Below are 21,158 nucleotides of genomic sequence, written 5' to 3' on the forward strand. Positions count from 1 at the left end.
AAAGCTGAGTAAGAGCTCCAGGCCCTGGGTTCAAGCCCCAGACGAGCGAGTGGGAGTGCGCGCACGTGCGCGCACACACACACACACACACACACACACACACACACACACACACACAAGCAAAGAATGGTACTATTGTAAATAGGATAATAAAACTAGTACAGGATAGTAAAATTACAAGACAGTAACGTTACTTTTATCTTAATACTGTTATAAGTAATGTTCCTTAACTTTGTCTATTATGAAGGGTAGATTGTTTTTACTAGTTTTCCAGTTTGGGTTTCTCTGTCATTTTAATGTAGCAAAAATTGGAACTATTAGGTTTCACTTGGTTTTATATATCTCAGATAGATTTCTCTGCCCTGAGGTCTAGGAATCACAGTATCTGTTCTACTGATTTGTGCCCACTCCCCTTTCTGCACCATCAGAACCCTTACTTCTAACTAAGCAGTGAGCTAGACAAATAATGAATAGGCTTTCTGATCAGCTAACATTGGTTTAAACAAGTTGGAAATACTTTTTGGTTTTCTTTTTCCCCCTATTAAAGCCTTGTAGGTCTTCCAGTCTAGTTATGGTTCCCTTAGTTTTGAGGATGAAGATTTTCCTTATTCTTCTGGATTTGACGTCAGGCCTTCAGATACCAATGTCCTTACGTAAGCTTATAGGATGAAGAATCAGTGAAGGGGGATGATGCAAAGGACACATGTGCTTTCCTGAGAAAGGCTCTTTGGTATTGCTCAGCATGGTTGTGCCAGATTTCACATTGGTCCAGTTGACATCCCCAGTAAAGGAAGAAATTTTGTGTATATGCAACCTATGAAGGGAAAGAACAGAGTTATTTTGGTTGATAATCTGCTTTCTCCTTATCACTTATCAACACATTAAAAATATTTGTATTTTTCATTTGGAATTTATCTTCTAGAAGTATCAGATTTTGAGTAACATTTTACATACACAAATAGTTTTAAGGATATGGATTTGCAGAAATGATTATTTTTAGTGAGTGGAGGGAGATTTATTCAATTCTTACTAGGGGATTAGTTAAAATTATATGACAGAAGAGTTGCACAAGTTTTTGTTTCTTTGTTCCTTTATGTATTTTTATGTATTTTGTGTTTGTATGAAAACATCTGTTTCACTTCCAGTCCTAATAATATAATTTAAATTCCAGAGTATTTTCTGTCAACAATCTAAGAGTAATGTTCTTTTTTATTGTCTAAGGATAAGTCTGATTTGAACTTAATTGGTTAAAGATTATCTCTTTTTTGTATTTTTGGCTCACTATTATATGTCCAAATGCAGAAAATGATTGTTTCTTTTTTTGTTGTTGTTGGTCATGGGGCCTGAAATCTGGGCCTGGGTGCTGTCCCTCAGCTCTTTAGCTCAAGGCGAGTGCTCTACCACTTGAGTCATAGCACCACTTCTAGTTTTCTGGTGGTTAAATGGAGATAAGAGTCTCATGGACTTTCCTGCCCAGGCTGGCTTTGAACCATGATCCTCAGATCTCAGCGTTCTGAGTAGCTGGGATTATAGGCATGAGCCTTTGGCGCTGACCAACTCTTTTCTTTGTTTTTTGCTTTTCTTTTTCTGTAATAAGACCATGTACTTCATGGGTATGATAATTGTCACTTGTTTGGGGTTTTTTTATTAACTTTTTCCCCAGGTATATATTCTTAATGTTTCTTGAGAGTATCTCTGACAGTGTCTTGGGACTTTGTCAAGTGTTGAGGGGTCACTGGTTGTTTTCATCTGCTGCAGGATATTTTTCTGAAGTTAATTCAAGCAGAAGAAAGATAGTAGTAGCTATCTTTCTGTGCGTGGACACTGTCCCTGCACTCTTCAGCACAAGGCGAGCCGCTCTACTGCTTGAGCCACAGCGCCACTTCCCCATAGTTTATTCTTTCATGTACATTTCTGTAGATTTGGTGTTTGAACAGAAGAATTTGCTTGGCTTAATCTATCATGAATCTTCAAGCCTGGATCATTTAGTTTAAAAAAATTTTTTTTTCTTAAATTCAAGAGGTGAATTAATATTGTAATTCTGGAACGTCCCCTAATATGTTAATATGTGTGAGTTGGTACTATAGTTCACTTCATTGATATGTTAAGTATGATGTTTATAGTTAAAAATTAACTATTAAGCCTATATAAGCATACTGTGAATAAATTTAAAATAAATTTATTCTAATTTTTTATAGAATCATACTCATGAGCATTTCCTTGACCTTGGGGAATCCAGAAAGCAACAGGCAAATCCACATAATTATCGTACAAGATCTGCACTGGAAGAAACCCCTAGGCCCTTGGAGGATATAGAAAATGGCACAAGTTCATCAGATGTAAGATCTCAGCACTTCATGAATTTCTCTATTAGTTTTTTTTTAAATCTGACTTTCATTCTTTATATTCATTGATGTAAGTCTAATTCTAAAATAGCATGTCAGCTGTTATAATAGCATGTTCTATAATAGTGATAGCTTCCTCACATGGTACATATATTCATTGCAAATTTCTAAGACAAAATGAATACTTCCCAACTTACATATACAGGTTCTGAGGTTCCGTTCAGTTAATAATACTCATTTATCTATTAAATGGTAGACCTAAGATAACATCCATGCTTCTTTTACTTTAAAGCTAGTTGGTATTTAAGTTGGTATTACAGTGCTCTGATAAACTGTAACTAAAACAACTCATCAATAGGCATAATCTCAATATAAACTTAGAGATTTCTAAATTTAATTGTTAATTTTCACGCATAATTATTTCCACAAATACTATTCTACTAAATTAAATATTCTTTGAGCAAATACAGGCAACTAGTTAGAACCTATTCAGCCTTAAAAACACTTTTCTCTGTTCATCACATTCTTTTCATAGTAAAGCCAAAGGTGGATTTAGCTAAGATAATGATGGCTATTCAGGATCCTACTGCAGTGTCTTGAAGTGACATACAAAAGTTTTCTTAAGTGTTTTGAGATTATTTTAACTGCAATTTAAATGTGTTTCATAGCTGTGCACAGTGGAATGTACCAATGGCACTTGGGAGGCTGGTGCAGGAAAGAAGCTGAGCTCAGGATTGTAGGCCAGCTTGAACAATCATAGTGAGGCTTTTAAAACAACTTTTTAATTGCTGTAAAAAAAAAAAAAAGTTCATTTCTAAACACTTTCAGTTCTTCTTTGGCCAGCTGAGAGTTACATTTGTATTCTGGCAAAACCCACAAAATACACTGCATGAACCAGACCAGTGATGGTTTTGTTTGTTCTTTTGAGATAGTCTTCCCTACCCTGCGTGCGATATTGTCGAGTTGACCTCCCAATTCTTTTTTTTTTTTTTTTTTTTTTTTTTGTCGGTCATGGGTCTTGAACTCTGGGCCTGGGTGCTGTCCCTCAGCTCTTCAGCTCAAGGCGAGCGCTCTACCACTTGAGTTACAGTGCCACTTCCGATCTCCCAATTCTTGAACTTGGTGATTATCTTGCCTCAGTCTCTTCAGTAACTGGCGATATAGGTCCATAGATACAGTGTCTCCTGCCTGTGTTACTCAGGAGGCTGAGATCTGAAGATTGTAGTTCAAATCCAAGCCTGGTCAGGAAAGTCTGTGAAACTCTGACCTCTAATTAACCAGCAAATAGCCAGAAGTAGAGTTGTGGCCCAAATGGTAGAGTGGTATCCTTGAGCAAAAACTCAGGTTCAGTGCCCAGACTCTGAGTTCAAATTCCAGGACTGGGACCCAAACACAAAACATAAAATCAATGAGAACTAATTATTTGTGTTAAAAGGTTTTTTTTGAAATATTTATAAAAGGTATGTCTTTTAAATGATTTCACAAAATATAAGTGTGATTTAGTTTATTATACATTTCCAAGATTTTGTTACATGAAAGAAATTTTACTGAATTTTTCAGTTCTTTTCAAAACTAATTTGCTGATACTTTTATCTTTTCAGAGAAGCTACATGAATTTCTAAAGCAATACCTTGAATAGAATATATCAAATACATTTTTATATTTTAGGATTTTGTATTTAGAATATAATTAATTCTGATTTTCTTTTTTTGGGGGGGGCAGGGGTCCGGTCGTGGGGCCTGAACTCTGGGCCTGGGCGCTGTCCTTCAGCTCTTCAGCTCAAGGCTAGTTCTCTACCACTTGAGCCACAGTGCCACTTCCAGCTTTTTGCTTTTTGCTTATGTGGTGCTGAGGAATCGAACCCAGGGCCTCAAGCATGCAAGGCAAGCGCTCTACCACTGAGCCACCTTCCCAGCCCAATTCTGATTTTCTTTAAGGAAGTGACATGAAACATGGAAAGAATCATTGTTGGCATAGATTCTAGTTAGGTTGAGTAAAGATTAAATTTGCTATGTATTAGTTTTTTATCTTTTCATACTTGGCTTAGTTTTCAAAACTCTTTGGAATAATCATTTAGTTCACATTCTTCAATAAACACCAAATTCTCCCAAAACATCTTTTTTTTTTTGCCTGCAAAGGAATGTACGTTATTTCCTTTTGAAAATGGTTCAGGGGCTGGGAAGGTGGCTCAGAGAGACAATGCTTGCTTACCATGCATGAAGCCCTGGTTTCTGTTCCTCAGAACCACATACACAGAAAAAGCTGCAATTGTTGGTGGGCTCAAGTTGGTAGAGTGCTAGCCTTGAGCAAAAGAAGCTCAGGGACAGTGTGCAGGCCCTGAGTTCAAGCCCCAGGACTGGCAAGGAAAAAAAAAAGTTTATTGTACCCAGAAATTAGTAGTATTAAGCCAGGCATTGGTGGCTCATGTCTGTGTAATCCTAGCTATTAAGGCGGTTGAGATCTGATATTTGTGGTTTGAAGCCAGCCCAGGTAGGGAGGAACACTGAGTCTCTTATTTTCAGTTAACTACCAGAAAGTCAGAAGTGGAACTGTAGGTCATGGGGTAGAATAGCAAAAAGCTCAGAGACACTTCTAGGCCCTGAGTTCAACACCTCACCCCCCCCCCCCCATGATTGAAAAACAAAAATATTGAAGCATTTAACCATTTTTGTAGAGATATTTCAAGATTTTGAACTTAAATAACTTGGGTTTAAATTAAGCCTTTTAATTATTAATTATACTGCCTTAGGCAAATTTCTTAATGTTTTTGAGCTTCAGTTTCTTTAATGAGATAATCTGATGCTAACACTGTTGATACCAAATGAAATGATATAGATAAAATACTTAAGAATAGTTTCTGACATACAGTAGAAGCTTACTAAATTGGTGGGTTATTATTATTGGATTGTAAAATTTTTATGAGCAAAGAAGACTGATGAGATTTTATGACTTAAACACCCCGATTTTAGGAAGAAAATACCTTCACCCCATAGTAGTTGCCTTTGAGTCATAAATATTTGCTTTAGGATACAATCTAGTTATATTTTAATCCTTTCTCATTTGGGTAAAATAAGGCTACAGTTAGGATATCTGTTTCGGTATGTTAAAGATTTCAATAATAAGTTCACCATAAATGTGAATGATTTTGTGGCTCTGAAAGCATCTACAGTAGTAACAAAAAACTTAGTAGTAACAAAAATCCCAGCCAAGCTACTTAGGATATATGTTCCGAGGATTGTGGTTTGGAGCCAGCCTAGGAATACAAATCCATGAGACTGTTGTCTCCAATTAAGCAGCAAAAAACTGGGACTGAAGAAAGTGCTTAAGTGGTAAAGTGTCAGCCATGAATAAATAAAATTGAGTGCTAAGGTCTTCAGTTCAAGCTCAAGTACTGTCCAAAGGGAAAAATTAGTCTAAGAAAGTACAGTGCAATGACTCACACCTGTAGTCCTAGCTGCTCAGCAAATGAGGATCAGGAGATGATATTTGAAACCAACAATACCCTCATTTCAACCAGTAAGCTGGGAGTGCTGTTTACCTATCATTCCAGCATTCAGGAAATAGAGGATAAACAGTCATGAGATTAAATTGAGCTGTGTTGTGAGACCCTTTGTCAAAAACAGCAGGTGAGCTGGGGATTGAGATACATATCACTTTGGGGTAGAGTGCTTGCCTGTCATGTATAAGGTCTTGGGTTCCAATTTTCAGCACAGTTTTAAAAAATTAAAACAATTTCTTTCAGTAATAATTGGTATTATGACTTTGTATACATTTACTTATTGCTGTTTTGAATTAAAATGTAAAGGCTATGCTTTGGAACTAACCTGAGACAGATGTTAATTATCCCAATATTGTTGCTATTAGAAGATAGCCCTGATCCTGTAATTATAGGATATTCTTCTATAAAATAATGCGATAATGTCTTCGATGTCTTTTAGGAAGGGGAGGTAGTTGCTGTCAGTGGTGGAACTTCTGAAGAGGAAGAGAGAGCATGGCACAGTGATGGCAGTTCTAGGTAAGTGACAACTCTTACCACTCAGTTTTATACAAAATCTCTAGAAAGTGAAATTTTTGTAGAGATTATATGGGACGTCTCCCTCCTTTCTTCCTCCTCTTCTGTTCTTCTTCCTCTTCCTAAAGAATTTTAAAAGGTTTTGGAATTAAAACAATTTTTTTTAGTTTATTGGTTATGATGTACTGTTTTAGTATTCCCCTTTATTGTGACATTTCTTTTCTGTTTTATAAAAGTCTTAAAGTTGTATCTTATATATAGATGATATATAAAAGCCTTTTCCTTAGTGATTACTCCAGTGATTACTCAGACTGGACAGCAGATGCAGGAATTAATTTGCAGCCACCAAAGAAAGTTCCTAAGCATAAAACCAAGAAAGCAGAAAGCAGTTCAGATGAAGAAGAATCTGAAAAGCAGAAACAAAAACATATTAAAAAGGAAAGGAAAAAGATAAATGAAGAAAAAGATGGACCAACATCACCAAAGAAAAAGAAGCCCAAAGAAAGAAAACAAAAGGTTGGTTTAAAAGAATTACAAATTTAGTGCTTTCTTCTATGAAAATAACTCAAAGCATACATTTTATAAGTATGAGTGATCCCAGGGGTGGTATTGGTAATTTGAAGCCAGTCCAGACACAGTTTTATGAGACCATCTCAGCTAATAAGAAGCAAGTCACAGTGGTGGTACATGCTGTGTCTGTGAGAAGCATAAATGGGAGCATTGGAGTTTGGGCCAGCTGGGTAGGAAGCAAGATGCTGTTAGAAAAACAAGCATTAAGGGTTGGGGGAGTGGCTCAAGTAACAGCATCTGCCTAGAAAGTACAAGTTTTTGAGTTCAAAGCCTAATACTGCCAAAAAATGTGTGTGTTGAACATAGACATTGTTGAAGTTTATTAAATAGTAAGAGAAAAAAACTGAAGTACATATTGCCTTTTAGGCTTTCAGATAATATCAAGACCATGTGCTCACTTTTTGTGACCAATAAACTGCTCAGGCATAGTTTTATTCTTATCCATGACACTTAAATTATTAAGGAGCCAGGCTCCAGTGGCTCACACCTGGAATCCTAGCTACACAGGAGGCAGAGATCTGGGGATCCTGGTTCAAAGCCAGCCAAGGCAGGTGAGCCTGGGAGACTTACCTCCAATTAACCACCAGAAAACTAGAAGTTGAGCTGTGGCTCAAGTGGTAGAGTGCTTGCCTTGAGCCGAAGAGCTCAGGGACAGCGCCCAGACCCAGATTTCAAGCCCCACAACTGACCAAAAAACAAGTAAAGGGTTTGGCTTGACAGTATTTCCTTTGTTAAAAACAAAAAATACATAAGAAGCATAGGTGAGAAAGGAAAAGAAATATCTCAGACTATTTAGAAATATAATGCCCACTTCATGGAAATAATTAACCTCTGTAGTACTAGTTACCCTATTTGAAAATAACATTAGTTCTTAATAAGAACAGAATGTAAAATTTTTTTCTTGATTTGTTTTATGGAAAGGTTAGCCAGTGTCTCAGGCCTCTAATCCTAGTTATTCAGCAGGCTGAGATCTGAGGATCTTGATTGAAGCCAACTTGGGCCGGAACATCCTTGAGGCTTTTAATATCGAATTCATCACCAGCAAGCCAGAAGTGGACTGTGATGCAAATGGTAGAGGGCTAGCCTTGAGCAAAAAAGCTAAGGGAAAGTGCGCAGCTCTTGAGTATGCCTCAGTACTGGCACGCGTGTGGGCACAGGCACACCCACATACAAATTTGTACAATTGTATTTTAAAAGAGGAGACTCAAAGAGCTTATCATTTGGGATTTGTGGCTATGTCTTGCCTAGTGTTATCAATGTTATCAATAGATTTTTATTTTGCTATTTCTGTCTAAGTGATTTAGATTGCTTGAAACAGCTGTTGCTGCTGCAATTTTTTTAGAGTTTAAGTTATTTATTTTTATTAAGTATTTTTCCAAAGAGGCTTCTATTCTAGAAATGAGGTTATAAGTACAGTGCTTTCTGATCAGTGCCCTCTCTTTCATTTTTCTCCATCCTATGTCTGCCCTCAAATCACATAGTTCAACATTAATGTAGTGTACATTGAACACAGTGATTGCATTCCTGTGCCCTTCTTCCCATTGCCTACCCCCTCAACCCAGAATGTTTCATTTTGTTTTAACAGCTAGTACTAATTGGTCAAAGAGGACCAATTAGGACTCTTCCCTTTATTTTAGGTTTTTACAATGCTTAAGAGTAAAAATACCTGGCCAAGGGTGCTGATGTTTATCTATTACTGTTTTTTTTGCGGGGGGGGGGGGGGTTCAGTCGTGGGGCCTTGAACTCTAGGCCTGTGTGCTGTCTCTCAGCTCTTCAGCTCAAGGCTAGCGCTCTACCACTTGAGCCACAGCGCCACTTCTGGCTTTTTCCTTTTTGCTTACGTGGGGCTGAGGAATCAAACCCAGGGCCTCAGGCATGCAAGGCAAGCTCTCTACCACTGAGCCACCTTCCCAGCCCCATCTATTATCTGTTATCCCAGCTGCTTGAGAGGCAAAAGTCTCCATAGGAGGATTACAGTTAAAGGTCAGCCTCGTCAAAATTCGTATGCCATTTATGAAAATAAAAAAATAGTCCCAACCAAAAGAAAAGGGCATTGGTTTGATGTCAGAGCCACTTGCCACAGAAGCCCCTGCAATGACTTCAAATAAAAGAAGAGAAAGATTCTTACTTCCCTTTGAATCTCTGTAGTAATGTAATATTGCTTTGTAATGTTCCGTATTTCCGCAGAGACTGGCTGTGGGAGAACTAACTGAGAATGGTTTGACATTAGAAGAATGGTTGCCTTCAGCATGGATTACCGACACCCTTCCGAGAAGGTGTCCGTTTGTGCCCCAGATGGGTGATGAGGTACTTTTCAGTTATCTTTTTTTTTTCCCTTCACGTAATAACCTTCAAATACTAACTTTCATGTAATTACACTTTATCTTAAATACAACTTTTTATTGCTCTTGAAACACACATCTAGAAGACTGCAGAAGCAAGCTTTACAAAAGTATTTTATTCTGGAGAGTCATAGCAGTGATGGAGAAACTACAGCTATCAGGAAAGATCAGCTGATAATCTTTTAAGACCATTGCAAAATTGTGATAATTGTCATTTTAAAAATCTGCATTTTTTGATAGGTTTCATTGCTAGTTTTTTTTTGTAAATAACATTTTTTAAGAAATAAATATATGACATGTTAAAGATAATATTTGAAAGTTTATTTTTATTTGCTAATTTTTGTCAGTTGTGGGGCCTGAACTCTGGGCCTGGGTGCTGTCCCTCAGTTTTTCAGCTCAAGGCTAGCTACCACTTGAGCCACGGTGCCACTTCTGGATTTTTCTGCTTATGTGGTGCTGAGGAATTGAGCCCAGGGCCTCATGCATGTAAGGCAAGCATTCTACCACTTAGTCACCTTCCTAGCCCCTACAGTTTATTTTTAATTTAATTTTAGTTTCGAGAGTTTTACTTGTGTTTGTGATTTATTCTTAAAATCTAATAAACCTCAAATAAGACTTTTCCCTGTGGAGCTGAGTTCACACCTTTCAAGCACTCCACACTGGGCTATATCTTCCACCCCATATTTCAGAGCCTGTGATTCTAGCTGCTTGATAGGAGGGAATAGGAAGGTCACTATTGAAGAACAGTCCATGCATAAAAACTGACATTCAAATTACGGGCTGGGCTGGATGGACGGGCTGGCCCTTACCTGTCATCCCAGCAACCCCACACAGTTGTAGCACTCATTGCCTGGCAGGCCCTAGCATCAAACAAAATCCTCTCTTTGGAAGTCAACAATGCAAGAATGGACTAGAAAGCATGACCAAACTTAGAATTGGCTGCCTAGCAAAAGTGTACAGCTCTGAATTCAGTAGCTAATACTGCAGAAAGAAACAGACTGACAGATTAGCACCAGAAGTTAGAATGAATTGAAGAATTTAGATAATTCCCTTGGGTGGTAGCTTATTTGATACACAGTTTAACCAAGAATGTTATCTGGTATCCAACAACATAATAAAAGAGTTGTAGAGCCTTCTTTAGTAAATACGCTCACTCATAGTAGTATAATATGGTTACTGACCATTTAATAATAAAAACAAAGTTTTAATGCAAGAATGACTATAAAGAAGGTTGAATTTCTTTAAAGACTTATTGCCTCATTATAGTGTTTTTAAGTAGACCAAAAGTTAGTGCTTCCTTATTGAGTCAGACTTTTGAAGTTGTGTTTTTCAGTTGTTGGTGCTTGAACAGTCAGTATGATTAAAAAGTCCTACTATTCAGTACCATTCCTTAGTTTTTTTCCTGCCATCTTCGCTGGGTTTCAAACCCAGTGCTTTTCTTTCTCACACGATAGTGAGCTACATCCTCTCTCCTTAAGTCATTCCTGTATTTGAAATCCTAGACACCCAAAGCAGTAATGAAATATATAGGTAGGACAGTGTCTATTCCAAAATGTTACTAAGAATTTAACATCAGTTTAATAAGTTCTCCTATTTTATAGTGATGGAGAAGGGGTTTCAAGTAGTAGTTATGCAAAGTAATTTTTAGCAGTCATTTAAGTTGGATCTTCATGAAACAGGGATAAATATATGCTTTCTTATTAAGATGTGTTTTAAGGATTGAACTTAGATAATACACATACAATTTTAAATAATGAAATTAAAAATTAACTACTCATGAATTTCTAATATATATCCAATGTCCTGTAATTTAGAATACTTTGATTACAGCTAAGAGGCTTTTAAACAACTTGAAGAATGGAGGTATAAAAAATTAATATTAGAATTTCTAGGACTAGGTTTTCAGCCGTTAGATCCACAGTTCTGCCAAAATAGAGGAAATTCTATAGCTCAAAGGATATTGGATTTTATCTTCAGTTTTAGGTAAATCTTAGAAATACCTAGATTTAAAAATTGTGATTTTATTTGCTCTTTAGGTTTATTATTTTCGACAAGGACATGAAGCATATGTTGAAATGGCTCGGAAAAATAAAATTTATAGTATCAATCCCAAAAAACAACCATGGCATAAGATGGAATTACGGGTATGCCACTGACTTACTCATACAAAGATAAGTTCATGGAATTTATAGCAAGTTACATCGGGAGTTAAAATTTTTATGATAAGAAACTGTATTGTGAAAATGCCTTGTTTAATTGAAGTAGTCCTGAGAACAGAAGGTGAAAATTGGCCAACACTAATATCTACATATTTTAAATTCAATGAGTATGTCTAGATTTATCAACTATAGTTCAAAATAATCTTTTTTTTAGTTGTATTATAACTTGCAAATCATAAGATGTACCAACTGTAAGGACATAGCTCAATAAATTTTTGCACATACATACAGTAATCACCTAGTTCAAAATCAAAACCAAGAAATGTTGTTTATTTTGTAAAGGTGATGCCTTATTTTCTCTATCTTAGGAACAAGAATTGATGAAAATAGTTGGCATCAAGTACGAAGTGGGATTACCTACCCTTTGCTGCCTTAAACTTGCTTTTTTGGATCCTGATAGTGGTAAACTGACTGGCGGATCATTTACCATGAAGTAAGGACTGTTGAAAGAGGCAATGGTTTTATTAGCATTGCAGTATTTTTCAAGATTCAGATGAATTTGAACATGTCTTAGATATTTTTAAGTATATAACCTAATCAATTGTTTCTATTTATAATTAGATACCATGACATGCCTGATGTTATAGATTTCCTAGTCTTGAGACAACAGTTCGATGACGCAAAATATAGGCGGTGGAATATAGGTGGGTAATTTTTTCAGAAGCCATGGATGTTTTTAATACATCCTTTTTTCCTTAAGAAGTGATTTGCCTTTTTTTCAGAATTTACAAAATCAGAAAACTTCCATTTGTAGTAATATTAATGTAAGATAATGTTTCAGAAGTATTTTTAAGTTTTAATAAAACTGAAAATTCCTTAGTTGATACTTATGTTTCATCTCTTACATTTGGTAACTGTTATAAACCACTTAAAATTGTTTTACATGTTAAGCTGAATTGTTATCCATAAATATTAGCAGGATTCATATTCAAAGATAAAATTGCCTTAACAAATTGAGTATAATTTGGAAAGACACTTAAAGCCAAGCTGTCTTTTTAGAAATGTTAGAATCATAAACTCTTAGAAATTTTAAAGTCACAAAAGTTCCTAGGCATTAAATATTAATTTTTATAAAAATAAATTTGATCTTCATTTCAGTTCTTCTCTTGCCACTCACCACGTACTCTACCCTCCTTCACTTATTTTTCAGGGAGTGTTTTTTTTGACTAGGTTACCCTTGGCCTGAGACTGTCCAAGTCTCTGAGCCATTGAGCCCAGCCTAAATCAAATGTTTCAAATGATAATTTTTATTAAAAAATTAATAATTGTAAAAAATGGTAATTTTTATTAAATCTTAAAAAGATTAGCATTAATTATGCATTGAATTTTTCTTGAAGTTAATCATTAATTGGTGTTTTGTATCAGAAGTAAAATGTATCCACCTATAAACTGCCATTTAAAATCTCATTAGTAATTTTTACTTTAGTCTTCCCTTGTGTTTTAAGGCTTACTCTGACTGATAGACTACATTATTTTCTTAAATTTATTGTTATTGTAAGACACTGCTCTTTGTGGTTAGTCATACATGCATTACCCAATTAATTCTCTTTAGCTTTCTGTCCTCAATCTGTGTAGGCTCACACCAGTAATCCTAGCTACTCAGGAGATCTGAGGATCACAGTTCAAAGTCTACAGGCAGGAAAGGCCATGAGTCTCTTATCTTTTATTAACCACCAGAAAAGTCAGGGACAGTACACAGATTCTTTGAGTTCAAGCCCCATGACCAGCACCCAAAAAGGAAAAAGAAAAAAAGTTGATGGAAATCACCATTATGTCTACATGAAGTTATGTGGTGATGTGAAGATGGCTGTTTATTAAATTATAAAGTAGCTTTAAGATGGTCATCCATCTACATCTGGGAACAAGTACAGACTTATCTAGTACACTATATCATGTTTCCTATTAACATTGCCTGTTAAAATACTCAAACGAAATTTGTATCTAAAATCATGTAATTTACTTCTAGTTCCACTTATCATATTCCTCTTGTTTTTTTCTTTTATAAGGCATTTTATGCATACTTTTATAAACTTGTAAATCATTTGGTAAAAATGAGATGATGATTTTTTTTTGGGGGGGGGGGTTCAGTCGTGGGGCCTGAACTCTGGGCCTGGGCGCTGTCCCTCAGCTCTTCAGCTCAAGGCTAGCGCTCTACCACTTGAGTCACAGCGCCACTTCTGACTTTTTTCTTTTTGCTTACATGGTGCTGAGGAATTGAACCCAGGGCCTCATGCATGCAAGGCAAGCACTCTACACTGAGCCACCTTCCCAGCCCCAAAATAAAACTGATTCTAGTTTATTTTTCCTTAATGGTGTGTTAAAAGTAAAATACCTTAATTGAAGGCATTTATTAAAACATGAGCATTTTTTTATAGATGGGAAAAATTAAAAAATAATGTATTCAAAGTCATACAGATACTGTGTTTAAATGCAAGTCTTTCAGATTTTCACTTATGCTAACTAGGAGAAAACTCAAAAAGTATTGTGAAAGCCAAAGATAAATAAACCATACACAAAAGAAGAAAATGTCTTCCTGTTTTCTTATGATATGGAGGAAAGCTGAGAAGATTTAGATCAGAAAAGGCTGTAGTGTTTGTAGCTTATTTGGGACTTTGAAAAGCAGTGCAATACAATGTATTGTTTGTTGTTGTTGCTGTTGCTGCTGGTCCTGGGGCTTGAACTCTGGGCAGGGGTACTGTCCCTGAGCTGCTTTTGCTCTAGGCTGGTGCCTTACCACTTGAGCCACAGGGCCACTTGTGTGTCTTTTTCTGTGATTATATTTGGAGCTAAGAGTCTCATGGATTTTCCTGTTAGTCTGTCTGCAAACCTCAATTCTAAATCTCAGGATTACAGGCATGAGCTACCAGCACCTGGTTTGTGATTGCTTTTTGGTAATGAATTAGACAAGGGAACATTCTCAGTTTCATAAAAATTTGGGTTTGTTGCTGTTGTTAGTACAGAAAAGGGTGTGTATCTCTCTATGTGTGTGAGATTATTTGAGAGGAAAGAGGGCAAGTTGGGGTTTTTTTGGAGCCACACCCAGAGCCCTTACTTATAAGGCTGACGTTTTGATTGTTGTTTGTGTGAAGTGAAATACAGAAAATAAGAAATTAAAGATGGACTATGAATATTTATTGAGTAGAAATTACCTAAATTATATACATAAGTAAAATGTTTGGATATAGTCCTGATGGTGAAATTAAAATGCTGGATATGCAAAAGTGCTGAAGTGAATTTTTCATATCTAAAGAAATGTAAGAAATGGGATTAAGTCCTCTTCAAGTGTGCTTATTAAGCATTTTATCACACTCTCAGTATTGCTAATTTTATGTATTTATTTTGGGAATATGTGGGTTCATTTTCTGTCTTGCAAAATCACACAAGAAGTTTTAAATCCTTATAGCTGTACTTTAGGGAAAAGCAGTTAGATGCAACAACACATTTCAGAGTAATGATATGGTTTTGTTCTTTTCTAGGTGACCGTTTCAGATCAGTCATAGATGATGCTTGGTGGTTTGGAACAATTGAAAGCCAGGAACCTCTTCAACCAGAATACCCTGATAGTTTGTTTCAGTGTTACAATGTTTGGTAAGAAAGTATTTGTATTAATTTTAGTTAGGCTAGACTTCCTTTCAGCGTTTTTCCCATATGTTGAGGAAGAAAAATACTTTTCTCAAACACAGAAGTAATTGTTCATAAAATGGGATTAAAATTTTTTTTACAGTTCAATAAGCATATTTTTATTTTCCTTTCTAAAGCTGGGACAATGGGGATACAGAAAAAATGAGCCCCTGGGACATGGAGCTTATACCTAACAATGGTGAGTAAATTTGGGCCACTATATTAACTTAAATAGATTTACTAACTTGCTACCATATAAGATTGTTGAAAAGATCCAATAGAAAAACTTATTCAGTAAACATTTATCATACATTTATTATTGACTCTAAAGGCTTATGAGTGAGCAACATAGAGATATAATCCTAGTTAGTTGGATATTTTCAGTCTAGCAAGGAAGAATGTGTTAAATTAGTACAGTGACATGTGAGTGTTTATTACTCATCCCTAAAACACAACCATTTGGGAGAGAAGTTATTTTTGTAACTAGCAGAATACTTAAAAGATAATAACACTTAAGAGTATAGTTTTGAGTTGGACTTAAATCCTCACTCTCACTTTACTGTGTGCTCTTGACACACTCAATCTTGGGCACACTTAATTTCAGAACATCAGCTTTTGAGAACTCAGATTTTGATTACATAAGCAAATAACCTTTCTTGTAGGGCTGCTTTGAGAATTATCTATGTAAAGTGCATATTATAATAAGAGCCTGACACATGCAGGAGCCCAAAAAGGAAGAGGTAGTTACTATTTAAAAAATTAGTAATAACTGCCACCTTAATTATATATATATATAGATAGATAGATAGATAGATAGATAGATATATCAGTTCAGATTTGGGAGTTAGCCCTAGGCAATGAGTATGACATCTTACTTACACTAAGAAAAGGAGGTTGTGGATAAAGCATGGCAATTGTGTTCATTTTCATTCACTCATTTTTTCACTGTGTGTTTGTATGTGTGTTTATTTGTTTGTGTGCATTTAGGCATGTGCTTGCCAGTACTGGGGCTTGAATTCAGCTTCTCAACACACCTGGTTGGCTTTTTTGCTCAGGCTGGCATTCTACCACTTGAGCCACATTTGCACTTCTAGCATTTTGATCATTAATTGGAGATAAGAGTCATATTTTTTATTTTTAACAATGTATTCCTTTGTAATCCTCAAATCTTTTAAGAATAAAGTTTTGCATTAATAGAAGTAATTATTTGTAAGTCATTTTAAAATGGAATTCCTGAGTAGGTAAGTAATTAATATATTCTAAAATCAGCGAAGAAATAATGATTGGAAAAACTAAATTTATTCTCAAAAACTGGAAATGAACTTGAGAAATGAGGATTTTTAAGATTAATTCCTTACAAAATCATCCCTTAAAATAAAATACTAATACAACTTTATTTCACTGCTAAATTAAAACTCCAAGGTATCTTGTAACTATGTCACAGAAGTCATTGAGTTTTTGTGAGCTTTAAAACCCTAGGTTAATTAGAAGAGGAGTAATACTGGCTTTGTTAATGGCTTTTCTATTTTTTTCAAATAAGTAATTATACTTGATTTACTAATTTGGTTCATAATCTGTGTGTGTGTACATGTATGCCTATGTATATTGATAGATTATTGGGAGATACATAAGTATATACACAATTTAAATACAGTATGAGGAAGGATATTTAGTAGTATACAGAATGGTAAATTTCCTAGTGTTTCATAATGGATTCTTATATCTGCCACCACCCTCTTGGTTGTTGTAACTAAAACGTTGAAGATTTAGACATGAAAAAATGGCTTCATCACCTCAGCAAAAAGCGTTAAGAATCATGTACCTATGTTGCAACATTAGGAAGTTTCTGACTTTTCTGAAAGTATTTGTGAAAATTACTTTCTTTAGTTCAGTTTTACCTTGTATTATGTTTTATCAAAGTAAATAAGGCAATTATATTTTAAAATGATTCAGGTAAGTCAAAATATTAAAAGTAATACAACCTATAGCTCGGGCTGATATGATTACAAGGAAGGAATTAATTGAACTTGGCCATGAGTAGTAATCTTCTTACACTTTCACAACATAGTTAAGTGATTCCAATTTTTGAGTTATTTAAAGAACATATATTTTATGGGCAGGAAAAAGCTCTTTAATCTGCAAAATGATTTTTATCACAAACTAAACATTCTTGTAGCCTTTCGTTCTTCTGCTTTTGTCCAAGTTGTCTCTCCTTGGAACCAACACAGCTGTTGGAGCTATGAAGATCTCCCTGATTGTACTTTACCCTGCTTCATGTGCTCACCAATGTCTGAATGCATATGAGAACTCAGGATTCTCGTGCTCATCAAGATGGGATGTTTTCTTTTTCTCCTAGCATTGAGGGAAAGCAAGAAAGAGTTTAAAAAAAAAATCCTTTATTGGAAGGTTTTAACTCTGGCATTGCTAAGCTTGGGATCAGATCACTATAGTTTGGATTACCTAGGGCACTGCAGGTAGGAAAGATAGCAGTATCCCTGGCTCTAACCATTAGACACCAGTAGCACACATTTCCTCAGTTTGGGACAATGGAAAATACCTTAAGTCATTACCAAATATCCAAGGAAGGGAGCCAGGATCAGTCCTCCTACAATGGAACATTGGCAGATTATTGGGCCTCTGTCTAGGATCTTTGAAAACACAGTTCCTATAGGATTGCGGTCTCTTCTAAAATGTGAAACAGAGAACTGACATTCTCTTCATAACTGCAAAGAGAGCTGACTGCAAAGCAAAGCTAGCAATACTGCTGCAGTCACAGCTATGAAGGTACTAAGATTTACTGATCCATTAAAGATAAACTTGGACAAAGCATGTATCATCTGTGAATGACTTTTTCCTAAACACCAATAAAAGAAATGAGATTCAGAGCAGAAAGTTGGAAACAAAGAACAGCCATCAATAGAGTAAGCTACAAAGTAGGTAGTTTGGCTTCTCACTACAGAAAAGAAAATGAAACCTAAAGATGACTGCTTTTAATTTTTTTTGGGGGGGGGCAGTCCGGTTGTGGGGCCTGAACTCTGGGCCTGGGTGCTGTCCCTCAGCTCTTCAGCTCAAGGCTAGCACTCTACCACTTGAGCCACAGCGCCACTTCTGACTTTTTTCTTATGTGGTGCTGAGGAATTGAACCCAGGGCCTCATGCATGCAAGGCAAGTGCTCTACCACTGAGCCACCTTCTGGGCTTAAGGTTCAGCTGAATATGAAAGAGTCTAGGCTCAGGGTTGGGATCGCTCACACCTATAATCCTAGCTACTCAGGAGGCCCATTGCTGAGGATGATGATTCTAAGTCAGCTCAAGCAGGAAAGTACATGAGACTCTCTTATCTCCAATAAATTACTCAGAAAAAGCCAGAAGTAGTACTGTGGCTCAAGTGGTAGAGAGCTAGCCTTACACAAAAGAAGCTCAGAAATAGCCCCCAGGCCTTGAGTTCAAACTCCAGGATTGGCAAAAAGGAAAGAAAAAGACTGTGCTCAACCAGGGCGGGAGGGGGTGGGAATCCCTCCAACAAAGACCTAAACCATTGCAGACTTTAAAAGAAAAAACAAAAACAAAATGGGAATGCCTTGTTCTTTAGAACAAATATAAGAGAAGAGATTTACCTTTATTTATTTATTTTTTTGTGCCAATATTGGAGATTGTACTCAGGACCTTGCACTTTCCCTTGGCTTCTTTTTTTTCCCCCCTCTCTCTCTGTTGGTACTCTACTGTTTGAGCCAGTTCTGGCTTTTTGCTGGTTAACTGGAGGTAACAGTTTCATGGACGTTCCTGCCCTGGTTGGCTTAGAACCAGGAACCTTACATCTTAACCTTCTGAGTAGCTAGGATTACAGGTGTGAGCCACTAGTGCCCAGTAAGAAGACATTTAAAAGAAGCAGAATAGTTTTCTTTCTTTTTTGGTCAGTTGTGTGGGGCCTGAACTCTGGGTCTGGGTACTGTCCTTCAGCTCAAGGCTAGTGCTCTATCATTTGAGCCACAGTGCCACTTTTGGCTTTTTTCTGCTTATGTGGTGCTGAGGAATCGAACCCAGGGTCTCATGCATGCAAGGCAGCACTCTACCACTGAGCTACCTGCCCAGCCCAAAATGGCTGGTTTTAAAGAATCTTTTTTTTTTTTTTTTTTTTTTCAAGGAAAGGTGTTTATTTACTGGTCCTGCCATGGCAGCAGTTACTAAGAGCAGACTGACACAAGTCCTGCCTTCAGGACTGTCTCTAAGAAGATAAGGAAGAATTTACTCATTTAGGAAGGGAGCAAGGGCTTGGAGTGAGTTTCCTTCTCAATGGCTACAAGCAATTTACTGTGTCTCACAAGAGTAATTTGCTGAGGCCAGCCCAGGAATTCCACAATGTGTAGATTCCCAGGAGACTTTGCTTTGAGACAAAGACTTGTGTATCTTTAAGTCCTATGTTCTGACCAAGGCAGTCAGAAGAATTGCGTTGTTTTGTGTGTGAAGACCAAGACTGGTACTTTTGGATTCTACTGGTTGTCTAGCTAGAAGTTCTCATACTTCTGAGATGGAGAGGTTTAGGGAAGTTCAGGGCCCCAGAGGTGTGACTCTGGGTTACCCAGTCACACCTTATTCAGCTTTCCCCCATTAGTCTAGTGTTCTCAGGTCTTTTCAAGCTCTAGTAAAATTTGACTTATCTCAACTACAAAAATAAAAAAAATAAAGGGATCACCCTACAGGCATATTGGTTTTGCTTTTGGTAAACACCTAATGTTTAGAACAAACAGGAAGAAAAACTCAGCAGTACTTGTTCTGAGGGTCTAGTAGAGTCCCACAGTGACTCCTTGGAGTTATATAAACCACTTCCCCCTAGAGATTAGTGATTAAATCTGGAGACGTCAGACCTCAGAATTTGATAGTGAGCTTCTTAGAGCATATTCTTCCTGTGGCTCATCATCACCACCCCACACTCTGGCCATTGAAATGTGTGCATTTCTCCCAACTTCAGAATGTCAGCAGAGATAAAGGAATAGTACATGCTTCAGATTGAGCTGACACTAAAACTACACAATGGGCTTTGTATGTTTTGATGGAGGTGCTTGCTTCCCCATTGTACCTACAACCCTGGGGTTGTGGACACCTTGTTTGTACCAAAGAAGTTAGTCAAGGTGGGAACAAAGATCTTCTGTTTCTTTAAGGAAAACCAAGTCAAACCAGGGCTCAATGTATACCATAACATGAGTTCTGCCCTCCCAAGTTCTTGCAGCATAGAGAAGCAGCAGGCTTTCTGGGGTGATAGGTTCCTCAGAGGTCATCATCACAGTCAACAAGTAAAGACTTTCCAAAGCAGCAGCCCTGCACATTGGCTTGGGATAAACCATATCCCCTAACGCCAAGAGGCAATTGTCACATTGTATAGCTAACCAAGGAAGACAGAGCCTGAACTCCAGAGATGAGCTTCAGTAGAGGCAGAGATTTTATGCAAAACCTGGCACAGGTGCTTACATCTGTACTTTATATAAAAAATAAAATGATTCAGAAAATATTTTTCACTTGTAAATTATGTAGGTTTTCAGTTGTACTTTTGAAGTAATTATAATTAAGGAATCAATTTTTAATGTAATCTTTTTGAAAATAAATTTTATTCTTGAAACATGATTTACATTTTGTTATGAAAAAGATGTGCTTTGGACAGAAGGGAACCTTACTTCATTGTTGGTGGGAGTGTAAACTTGTTCAAACACTTTGGAAAGTAATATGGAGGTTCCTCAAAAGACTCCACATAGAGCTCCCCTATGACCCAGCAATCCCACTTTTGGGCATTTACAAGATCACACTAAAGCTACCAGCATGACTATGTTTATTGCAGCATTATTTACTGTAGCTAAGATATGGAACCAACCCAGATGCCCCTCAGTAGATGAATGGATCAAGAAGATGTGGTATATATACACAATGAAATTCTATGCCTCCATCAGAAAGAATGACATTGCCCCATTTGTTAGGAAATGGAAAGACTTGGAAAAAATTATATTAAGTGAAGTAAGCCAAGCCCGAAGAAACATAGGTCCCATGGTTTCCCTTATTTG

The 21,158-nt window shown here is 36.7% G+C and overlaps 1 protein-coding gene across 2 annotated transcripts in view; it reads left to right on the forward strand.

The window, feature by feature from the left end:
* Positions 1–21,158, forward strand: part of Phip (pleckstrin homology domain interacting protein) — a 106,465-nt gene that overhangs the window by 64,257 nt on the left and 21,050 nt on the right. For both annotated transcript variants that reach the window (XM_070010276.1, XM_070010277.1), the window contains exons 21-29: positions 2,199–2,339; positions 6,284–6,360; positions 6,645–6,873; positions 9,115–9,234; positions 11,306–11,413; positions 11,797–11,921; positions 12,050–12,132; positions 14,965–15,076; positions 15,247–15,308. In XM_070010276.1, the coding sequence (XP_069866377.1) occupies positions 2,199–2,339; positions 6,284–6,360; positions 6,645–6,873; positions 9,115–9,234; positions 11,306–11,413; positions 11,797–11,921; positions 12,050–12,132; positions 14,965–15,076; positions 15,247–15,308 (1,057 nt within the window). The remainder of the gene's footprint in view (positions 1–2,198; positions 2,340–6,283; positions 6,361–6,644; positions 6,874–9,114; positions 9,235–11,305; positions 11,414–11,796; positions 11,922–12,049; positions 12,133–14,964; positions 15,077–15,246; positions 15,309–21,158) is intronic.

Source organism: Dipodomys merriami, unplaced genomic scaffold, assembly GCF_024711535.1.
Source record: "Dipodomys merriami isolate MVZ:Mamm:240054 unplaced genomic scaffold, mDipMer1.0.p SCAF_8, whole genome shotgun sequence".
In the NCBI taxonomy this organism is placed as follows: domain Eukaryota; kingdom Metazoa; phylum Chordata; class Mammalia; order Rodentia; family Heteromyidae; genus Dipodomys; species Dipodomys merriami.